Source organism: Fukomys damarensis, unplaced genomic scaffold (genome assembly GCF_012274545.1).
Source record: "Fukomys damarensis isolate Sample0158 unplaced genomic scaffold, DMR_v1.0_HiC HiC_scaffold_30, whole genome shotgun sequence".
NCBI lineage: Eukaryota > Metazoa > Chordata > Mammalia > Rodentia > Bathyergidae > Fukomys > Fukomys damarensis.
In genome coordinates, this window is record NW_022900942.1 from 15774091 (window position 1) to 15785765 (window position 11675).

General features: G+C 33.4%; 1 protein-coding gene across 5 annotated transcripts in view; it reads left to right on the forward strand.

Annotated features, from left to right (window-relative positions):
- The window catches only part of Rttn (rotatin), a 168747-nt gene that overhangs the window by 62669 nt on the left and 94403 nt on the right, over positions 1–11675 (forward strand). For all 5 annotated transcript variants that reach the window (XM_010607718.3, XM_019205464.2, XM_019205453.2 and 2 more), the window contains 4 exons: positions 761–829; positions 4530–4718; positions 5360–5599; positions 11391–11535. In XM_010607718.3, coding sequence (XP_010606020.1) covers positions 761–829; positions 4530–4718; positions 5360–5599; positions 11391–11535 — 643 coding nt within the window. The remainder of the gene's footprint in view (positions 1–760; positions 830–4529; positions 4719–5359; positions 5600–11390; positions 11536–11675) is intronic.

Genomic DNA, 11675 nt, shown 5'->3' on the forward strand with positions numbered 1-11675 from the left:
AATTTTGATTTATGAAGCTTTCCATATTGGACATATGTACCCCTTTTCCCTGAAGATAAGACTTAACCAGAAAATAATCAGCCTTGAAGGCTGGAAATCGAAAATGCCAGCCCCAATCATCCTTTCCTTCTATTACCTGCCATCACTGTTCTCTTGGTTGGTGGCTACTCTGTAAGGCAAATAAGGCGAGTATAGATTGATTGGTGTTGGCATTTTTGATCTCTAGTTTTCAAGGATGATTATTTTCCGGTTATGTCTTATTTTTGGGGAAACACTGTACTTTAATTTTTGGTTTGAGCAAGCAGTATTAAAAAGCATATTGGCCATAAAGTTGTCATAAAATTTTGTTTTTGAACATTATTGAGTACAACATTTAAAAATTAATGCAGTGATTTTTGTTTTGAATATATTTTTAGTATATTCCTTATATATCCAATTTGATGTGCTTCTTCTTTAATATCTTATTTTTAAAAAAAATGTTAATGATGATAATACCCAATTAATACTGATCTTGAGCAGCATCAGGGGAAGAGAAACAGAGGCCAGCTTCTAGTACAGCCACTGTATTTTATGGAATCCTACAGAGAAGAGCATAATTTACTCTTTTTATAGGCAAATCCAGGTAGTTCCAAGCATATAATTATAGTAGGTGATATATCCATTTGCAATCTTGATTTTTTCAGAGAAGTAAAGCAGATTGTATTGCATAAATCTTCAGTCTACTCAGTTGTGTTTTTCTTTTTGTTCTTTCATGAAATAGGTCTATTAACACTTCCAGTAAACCTTCTTTGCCATCAGCCTTCAGTTTGCCTGTTTCAGTTTTTAGAAGGTAAAGGATTTATTTATCTAATTTTCTTGAAGGGTATAATATTGTTAGCTAAAAGAAACCACAATCTATAGTTTGTTACAATTTTTATTTAGCATTTAAGTGTCATAACTTAGAGTGTTTTTGTATTTCCTTCACAGTTGTGATTTTGAGGTTTCAGTAAGTTTATATCCCTACTCACCAACTTTTTATTTTGATATTGTTCAAATATTCAGAAAATAGCCCAGAAAAATTGAAAGAACTGTATACAGTGAATATCTGCATACCTTTCAACAATTGTTAACATAATGGGCTTGTTTGCTTTCTCTCTGTGTCAATATATTTTTAAGTTTATATTATCCTTCCCCAACCATTGAGCCCAGTGGCTTCCCAATAAAATAATTTTAAACTACAGTGGTACCAGAGATCACAAATGCTTTTGTTTGTGAACAGTTTGGTTCACAAACAGAAACATTTGGCAAAGTTTTGTTTTTATTTGTGAACTCTGCATTGGGTGATGAACATGACTGTAGCCATCTTTTCCAGAATTATGGAATGAATTAAGTTTGTGAACTAAGATACCATTGTATATCCTGTATTTGACACTCTTTCTGTATTTTTCCTCCCTTTGCTTCAGTCTGATTATTTCTGTCTTCTGATATTTTTCTGCTGTGACCAATATAGTATTATATGTATCTATTGAGTTTTGAATTTTATATTTTTCATTTCTAAAATTACCATTGATTATGTTTATAGATTTCTGTTCTCTGATGAAATACTCCATCATGCAGTGCTTTCCTGAAAACATTAATCACAATCACTTTTATATTTTTTGTCTTGTAACCTTAGTATCTGGGTCTTCTCTGATATATTGGTTGTTTCTGTAGTTTTATTCCACCCCAGTTAATTATGTGTCAGCTTTGCATTATTATAGTGAAGTATGTTTATAAGAGAAAAGTTTTATTGGGTTCATGGTTTTGGATGTTCCAGTCTAAGGCTGGTGGTTCCATGTGCTTTGGGCCTCTGGTGTGAGGATATCATATCATAGAAGGACTGTGATGACGCGAAACTACTTCTGCATGAAATACTCAGGAAGAGGAGGAGCTTGGGCTCCCACTGTTCTCCTTAAGGAATACCCCCAGTGACATCAAAACCTCCCACTGAGCCCTACCTCCTAAATATTCGCTACCTCCCAGTAGTACCAACCTGGGTGCCAACCTTTTAACACGTTGACCTTTGGACGATCTTCATTATCAAGCTGTAGTTCATTTTATTCAGGCAAGCCTAGTTATTTTTGACAGGGCATATAGTAAATGAAAATTTTGAGAGACTATGGATATTCTCTTTCCCCTCACAGATGATTGAATTTTCTCCTGGCAGCAGTTAGATTATGAGCAAAGGAATTTCATTTAACCAAGGAGTGGACTGAGCTGATTCAGGTTTCGGGTTCAGTCTTTGTAAAAGATGGTCTGTTTTGTTCTTGAGCATAATTCTTAAGGAATTTAAACTGGTAGGTTGGAATAGTTACCCTCCCTTCCCTTTGGCAAGTCTTAAACATCATTTTAAAAAAATTCCTACCCCCATTTGGCTACTAAAAGTTCTGAAATACTGTTTTCTGTGTACCCTTTTTGGCCTGAGTTTTCTTGGGAATCAGAAGGTACTGAGGGGATAAACTTCAGAAAATGTATGGCTTAGCTTTTCTAGTTTTTTCCAGCAAATTAGTTTGATACAGCCTTTTCATTCATAGCTGGAAAGGAAATTTCTTGGTTTATTTATTTTTTATCCTAGAAGAGTGTCTCCATCTCTCTTTTTTCTTTCTCCATTATTTTCTCTTTTGATGTTTATAGGCCCGTTTTGTACAGATTGTTCCGTGATGGGAACTTGTATGATTGTGTTCTTATTGATAGTGCTGACTGATTACTTAAGGTGGTAATGCTAGTTTTTACTGGTATAAAAATTTGTTTTTCTCACATAGATGATATTCACGTAGATGACTATCCTATAACTTGACAATGATATTTTGAAACCTGTGAATATCTTATAACCTAACAATCTTTCTCTAGTAATCATGCATCCATAGATTATCTATTCTGTATTAATCATTTTTTGGGGGGCTGCAGAAGTGATCTCATTCTGTTGTTTCTTCTATATGTAGTAGATTGCATGCTCCCTCACCACTCCCTTTTTGGAGTACTATGGAATTTTCACGTTTATAAAGATCTCTCATTGTCTTTATTCTTCTTTTGATGCTCAAACTGATGCTTGTTTAATTCAACTCCTTTTTAAAAGGCTCCTTTTGACATAGCCCCATGAATCTTTTGGTTCTTTGCTTCTTGGCACGGAGAGATACCCAGAGTTCGCCTCTGATTTTCCTATTTTACAGTAGCATTAGCTATTTCTCTTAAGAAGCCCTGGTTACTTTTAGGGAAAAATTCCAATTAAAAAGTATCTTTACTTACTGAATTATGCTGCCTTGTTTGTTTATAAAACTATGCCTTAGCCCTTAGGTGTCTAACTTTCCTAGGTTGTTCTGAATGAAGAGGACTTATCTTGGACTACATATAAAACATTAGTATTAAATAATGAAACTTACATTTCTGTTTAATAACAACAAATACCTGTCTTTACAGGCACACACATGTGTAGTTAGGTTGAAATATTATCAGTAGTCACTGTGCTTTATTTGCCAATTCACTCAAGCACATATGAGATCTGACTGACTGGCGAGTGCAGGTGATGGAGTCAGCCCTGCACTGTGCCCTCCCTTACACAGCTTTCTCAGTTGCCTTCCCAGTCCATACTCCAGCACTGAGCAATCCAGTCATGAAAATTATGACTAAAAATCACATAAATGTTAAAAGTTTACAGTCTCATAAGGTTGCCTTACTAGCTATCCTCGTTCACATGAAACTTGAGGACCAGACATGCCTACCTTAATTTCTCTTATTGAAGTAGATGATTTGAAAAAGCACAGACAGGTATCTTAGAAAGTCTTGCCCAGTTGTGTTTGTATAGTATCAGTCATAAATATGTGCATTGGAAATTGAAATATATTTTATTAGCAAAATTATTCTTTAACATTTGTATATTATAGGCAGTGTTGTCCTGTTAAATTAACTTTAAAAGAAATAGCTATTAAATTTCATTTTGTATGTAAAAATATTTCTGGGTTCTCTTGTTGAGTTTGTTGATGATGCACTGTGCTCTCAATAGAAAATAAGTTGGAACTCACTCATTTATTGACCTCTAATGATAGGCAATTCCTTTAATGTCTTTGAGAAGTATCATTTTGATCATCTATGTAAATGCATATCCTAGTGCCATGCCTTGTAACCATAACTGTGAATGAATGGTGTGGAACAAGCAACATTTGATGGAAGGTAGGCATTCATGAGTTAGCTAGAAACTTTTATGTTTGGTTTGCTGTGGCGTGGACCCTGACTTCAGGGGTTTCAGATATTTCTACAACAAGTCTAGTATACCATAGGATGTGGTAAATCCTCAGGAAACAGTTAAAATGATGTGTTTTGTGGTAGTTTAGAGGATAAAAGAATAATTGAAACATTGTACAAACCGTGATAACTTTGAAATAGGAACTGTGGGAGAGATCTTCGCATTATTATGTAATGGGAAGCATAAATTAGCTCTTACTTTGTGTCCCATCTTTATGAATAGTGTTTAAGAGTTTGTAAAGTTTTTAATTATCTGTATACATTTTACTTAGGTATCATCTGCCAGTACATGCACATGGCCACCATGCTGTGAGTCCTTACTCAATAGTCTTGCCATTATCTTCTGAGTGTTTGGCCTTGAAGCCCGTGTCAGATATGCTGAAAATAGCTTGGAACTTGTCATGGCATCATGGGATTGACAATCTGTTGAAGCAAATGGACTCTGAAAATAAAATCCAAGAGTAAGCAGTTATATTTAAAAATAAGCATTTATGGTTAAGTACTTGCAACTAGTTCGAATTTACTTTTATGTCAAGTAGTGTTTTCACTTGGTACAAACATCTGATTCTGCTTTTAACTGAAGATTTTTTTTTTTTTTACTTTGTTTTGAGCATTACTTTTTTTTTTTGGTATTGGGATCAAACTGGGGGACCTTTTGCTTGCGAGGCAGGTGATGGAACCACTGAGCTAAATCCCTGGTCCAAAGACCGTTGTAATTTTTGCTGTTTTAAGTTTATATGAAATTTGTTTATTTACTAGGTTTACATTATTAGCAAAAGTGCTCTGGATTAGAGTAAAGCTCAATAAGTATGCATGGAATGTTATTATGATTACTTTTGCATATTTTAATAGTCTAATCTGTCAGACTGTTAGTAATAAAAATTATTTTATATTTATATAAGCAGGAAAAAGTCAATATAAATAGTTAGGATGCTGATATAAAATGCATACTGGCACACACCAGTTTTCTTTTGGCTATAAATCCACCTTTAATTAAAAGAAAATGAAAATAAAACAATTTTGAAGGTGACAGTTTATAATAGAAATAAGTGTGAGGTTTTATTTAAATTGTTTTATGTTGCCCTTTCCTCTTTTTGTCTAGATTTTCAGATACATTGAAGTTATCCACAGTGGACATCCTCACTCTGAAGATAACACACACAGCTAGTGGGCTACAGGACTGCTTCCACTCTATTGTTCAGGCTGCAGCCCACAGAGAGGTTAGGGCTGCTGTTACTAGGATGAGTTTTTATCTTCTCAATGACAAATTGTCCTTAAAGGATGAAACCAGCCCATGTGGGGTTACCTTGAAGTCCTTGGCTTGGCACAGTGCACTAAACAGGTTAGTATAAGCTTAAACCTGCCAGTTTCAAAGACCTAGAATGAATTGTATTTGGGTTCATCTTCAGATCTTTGAAGATAAGAGCAAGTATTCTTATGGTTGCTGTCATGAAAGATATGCTTTTTATAGAAAGCAGAACTCCAGGATTTTTATTATCTGTAAGAAATATTAATAGCAAAAAAGAAAAATTAACTTACTGAATTTTTGAAAAAAATATTAGTAAACTTTAAAAAATTTTAGTTATCCTAGCTTAGAAAATTTTTTCACAAAAGTAATAATCAAGATAAGTCATGGATGAAACATCGAATGTTTATTCCTTTCCATCTTATAAATGAGTTGAAACATCGTAGAATTGATTATAGTAGGTTTGGTATACCTTCCACAGGTTGTTTGGTTTAGTTTTGCTTTTGTTCTCAGTAAATTATCTAGTTTTTTGTTTTAGTTTGAATTTCATGAAGGTGATTGCCATGTGGAGGTCCTGTAATAGTTACTGGAAAGACTCCAGCTTATAAATTTAGTGCATTTAACTGGTAGTAGATGGTTGCATTTGCAAGAAGGCTGATAAACAACCTCTGTACCCAGTTTTTCGTTTTAGTTTTCATGTAACTTTAGTGTAAAGTACATAACTTTGTTTATTAAACCTAAACCACGCTGTTTAAAAAAATGCTAGGTTAAATGAGTTTCCAAAATGTAAACTTTTATTTAGTTTTCCTTTAATAATTGGTTCTTTTTATTGATGTTCTAATGTCAGCTAGGACTCATGCTTCGTATGAGAGCTGATAGCTAAATTTTCAGGATTTTTGAAAGTTGATTTTTAAGCTATTTTTAAAAATTATATAACTTACAATTAAATTACATGAAAATAAAGATAATATTAAAAATCATTACCTTCTAATTGTTTTATAACATTTTATTATTATTTATGCTCATGTGGATATTTCTACCAAATGTGTTTTATAGAAATACTACATAATTGCGTGCTTCTGTTGTTCTCTCCAACACTGTATGACAGTGTAGTTCGATATTGGCTTCAATGGGGATATTTAAACCATGTAAATCATTAAACAGCAAATTAGCATCTACTCCCTAGTCCATTGTTAAATGTCAGGCTACTACTTTTAAATATTCCTACTTACTGAGGCATGTATAAACTCTAGTCTCAAAAATTTTGACATCTTTCTGTTTGTTACAAGAAAATTTTATAGACACCAATAATTTGTATTAAAACCATAGAAATAGTGTGCACAACTACACTGAAGCAAAATCCGTCAGTGCAGATCAGTGGAAGCTCCTAGAGTAGTTCAAATTGCCTAGTAGCAGTACCTGTATGTTAGCATCACATTTTTAAAGCAGGGTTACCCTGTGAATAATATGAGTAGAGAGTAGAGTTGTTTTGTTGTTGTTGTTGTTTTTTTTTTTTTGGTACCAGGAATTGAACTCAGGACCTTGTGATGCAGACAGTGGCACCACTGAGCTAAATCCCTGGCCTTAGAGTGTTATTTTTTTATTAGTCATACAGACTAATGAGTTTTATTTTGTTATTCATACATTCATGTAACATAGTGTGAGCATCTCCTCTCCCCATTTTCTGCTGTCCTTTTTCCCCATACTGTTTTTTTTCCTCTGGTATTTTCACTTTCAGCTCATATCAAGATTGTGTGCATTTCTCTACAGTGTGGGCAGTCAGCTTTCTTTATCCACAAATAGGTCTTCTTTCATGAATTCAACCAAATGAGAATTGAAAATACTATTCTAAAAAAACCCACATCTCTACTGAACACAGATGTTTTTTCTTACTTTATTACTAAACAATAGTGTGACAGCTCCTTACACAGTATTTACATTGTGTTATATTTACACTATATTTAGGTTTTACAAGTTCTATAAAGGTAATATATATACAAGAGGATGTGTTTAGGTTATATGCAAATACTATGTGATTGCCTATAAAGGCCTTGAGCAGCTGCACATTTTGTTATCTGTAGGGAGTCTTGGAACAAACCCTCCATGGATGAGGGACAACTATATTTTTTTCTCTCATTTGGTTTATAAGGTCAGTACATGTAGCACATATACTGCTGCATAGTGTAAAAAATACGCTTGTGTATTTGCTGTAGTATGTTTTACGAAAGAATGTATCAGTATATCACAGAATTCACCTTGTTCAGAAAAATTTAAATATTTTTACCCCCAGAAGTAGTGTGTGTAGAGGTGTATGTTTTTGTATGTGTATATGGGGTATATGTGTATGTGTATATGTGTATAAAATAGGTAGAACTTTGAGAAATTTTTGTTTAGTTTTGTTTTTACTCAATTGAAGGAATGTCAAGTTTTTGGCCAGTGAGCTGGCCAGCACTGAAAGGAAAAAAAAATATATAGAGTGAAAATTCCCTATAAATTATGACTCTATAAAATATTGAGATCATTTTTTATAAATTGAATTTAAAATTTTATGTAAAAGTATTTCAAATTATATCATTTTAGACAAGATAATTCAGAGAACCCTATGAATGATTTTGTTTTCAAATAGCATATTTTAGATATTTTTATATCATTAATTATACTTTATGGGTAATTAAAAAAATATATATATATACACACATATATATATTCATTTGGTGATAGATATATATATCTATACACAGGTGACATGTAGGTATGTTTTTATATCTACAGTACGTGTGACTTGTGGAAAGCTCTTAAAGGTTCGCCATCACTGCCCTGTAACAGGACACAGAAATTCCTTTCCAATTTGGTACTTGGCTACTTCTTCAGTTGAATTTCTCAGCTCTCACATATACAGTGGTATTATGAAGTATGCATATATTGTAGTTTTAAGAAACTGGGTGCTATTTTAGGGCAGTGGTGGCAAACTTATGGCATTGGTGCTGCAGCTGGCTGTTGTCACCGAAAGCTTTAAAAGGTTCACTATCATTGTTCTATACTGGGGACTCCTGAAATGTGACTGGAAATCTCTGCTGTAGGCTCCGGTCTCCTGCTCAGTGTATGATGCAGCCTGAAAAAAAAAAAAAAACGAATCTAAAATGCAGAACTTAAAGAAACAGAATAGGGGTACAGGACGACCAATGCCTGTGCAACTGACAAAGGTGCTGGCCAGTCCAAGCCTTTGTTTTTTATTGGTAAGCAGTTGGGGTAAAGGCTAGCTATGTGCAAGGCCAGAACTATGTGCAAGGATGTACAGTCATGTGGTTTCTATGGAAATTAATTTAAGCAAGGCTCATAAAAGACAAGGCAGAGAATTCTTGAATTAGGAACAGAATAGACAAAATATGTGGTTGTAATTAGAACATTGTCTTTCTAGTAAGAAGGTTTTAATTGTGAGAACAGAATTCGTGTGCAAGTTACTCAGACCTCAGCATGTAGGCTTTAGCTGGACTCACTTCTATAAACTAGCCAATTGTGGGGTTAACTCTTTACAGCCTGCACTGCTTACAGCTTGCTTTGAACATAGTCAATATTGCCATTTCCCACAGTTCTATTGCAAGCACTTCTGTTTTATAATTTTATGCCTTTGCACAGTTAACTTCCTGACTATTCTGTAAATATCTACTCATCTTTGAGTATTGGTGCTAGGTCTTTTCCTTTGTAACGTACTATAGAATTTTAATTTCCACAGTAACTGTCACATGGCTGACCTGCCGCTTATAATTGTTAAAAGTTATATGAATATTTTTTTCTCTACTTATATGCCTGGATTTATTACATTCTTTCTTATATCCTCATATATGCTGTATGGCACAGTATCCAGTTGTCTTCTGATAAGTGTAGATTGGATGGGTTTGAGAGATCAGCTGTGTACTTGAATTCCCTTCTGTATATCCCTGTCAACTGGCCATATACCTTCCCTTTGAATGATGATCATTCTGTCTTTGAAAAGTGGATAAGTTCTTCTTTTGAACCACAACCTACTAATTTCTACCCATGAGTCTGTCTATCCTTATCCACACGTGGAATAAATCCTAACTATATTCATATGTGATAACTCATATGTTATCTAAACATAACTGTAATTTCTTCTCTACTTTTTCTCCCCCCAGGCTTTAAATACTTTCAGTTATTTCAGACTTCTTACTTGTTAATACTGTTTTAGGATTCTCTCTCTCTCTCTCTCTCTCTCTCTCTCTCTCTCTCTCTCAACATTATGCCTTTTATGGGGGATAGTGGCTTGAGCTGAAGAGGATGGGAAGAAAGGGATGATTGCCTCTTTATTTTAGTGCTTCCATCCTTGCACAAACATTTATTGATTACCTCTTTAGTACGAGGCCCTAGTAGAATACTTAGCAGTAAGCAAAACTGATAAGAGTCCCTGTTTTTATGGAACTTGTAGTGAAGGCAGCTAAAAGTGTAATCAAAACTGAGAATGTTTTCAAAGGGAATTCTGTTCAAAAACTATATTAGAGGGGTATCTGATTTCACCTTAGTGAGGAAAGAGTCATTGATGGAATAAAGTTTAATCCAAGTACAAAAGCTAAGTAGAATGGAAGCAGAAAACATGCCATGCGCAATGATAAGACCTCAAGTTAGTATACTGCTTTTCTTCAAATGAAAGAAAGATAATTACACTTGGATTTTTTAAAAAATGGGAACCGATTATAAAGTGAGGCTGCAGAGGTGATATTTTAAGTTCACAATGGATATAATGAAAGATTTAGGATTTTTATGGTTGTCGTATTTCATATTATTAGAATCATTCTTTCATCTGTCCTTTTGAAATATTTTTTAAATCTCAGTCTGTAATTTGACACATCATTGACACATTGGGATGGTAGGGATTTTAAATAAAAAATACAAGAATAATGATGGCAAATACCTTATCACATCCTACAAATGTAATAATACAGCCATAGTGTTAGACTGTTTAAGTTAGCTTTTACACTGTAACACTTGGTAGCCATGTAACTATAGAAAAACTACTTAACTGTATCTGCCTGAGCAGTTTTGAAATGGAGCTACCAATTTAAGAAGATTGAAAAGATACTTTTAAGTTCTCAGAATGAAATCTGGCACAGCTCAGTGCTCAATAAATACTGGATTTTATGTTAAGCATTATTATTGCTCTTATTAATATTTTGACAGTTGTTTTCTATTTTTAAAAATAAAAACTACAGATAAATCTCTTAACACTTCTATTACTGATTGTCTTAAAAAAAAAAGCACATTTCCAAACTATTCCTTTTTTCATGAAAGTTTTCCTATGTACTAGTTTTCTAGCTCATTTACACCATTTTAAGACTCTCAGAAAATTGGTTTGTACCCTTTTACTTGAACTTACAAAGATATTCCTTCCTATGTCTTTTTTCAGTGTTCTTACTTGTTACAAATTGTGATGGCATCCTTGAAATATTTTTCCTCACTCACTTTATTACCTTATGTTTCCTACTTGATCAGAACTAGGTTTGAAATAGTTTTTTTTTTTTTTTAATCAATGAAACATGACGATGAAGGAGCAACTTTTTCAGGTCAGTTAGAGACAGTTATTTTTCTCTTTGGTATTCATTTGGAACTTTTTCTGAAATTGGCATTTATCTTTTATTTATCACTTCCAGTTTTATTAGTTAATTGATCACATGTTTTCTCCACTGGAGGCTTGAGTTGTTAAAGGCATATACCCTGTTTTCTTCAATTGTGCATTTTCATATGGCCTCTAGAGTAGTATCTAAAAATTAATGTGATCATGGAAATTAATGTGTTGAATACTTATATCCACAATGAGCAGTGATAAGATGTATATCTCAAAGAGCTAGAAATCATAATTACTGTCTTATTGTAGGTTTTTACAGGTGCTTCCTGCTTGCACTGAAGATGAGAAACTGCTAATAGATATTGTACATTTTTTAAAGAAGTTAATAAAAGAACAAAGAAAAAATCCACCAGTTGAACTTCTAAAATGGATTCTAGAATTGCTCCTTAGACGTGTAAGTGTTAAAGAATTTGAATTTTTGGTTTGAGAAGAAATTTATTTGTAGAAATCATTTACATGAAAGTATAATCTCTATATAGTTCATACTTAGTAGTAGTTCTCATCTTTTTTTTTTTTTTTTTTTTTTTTTTGGTG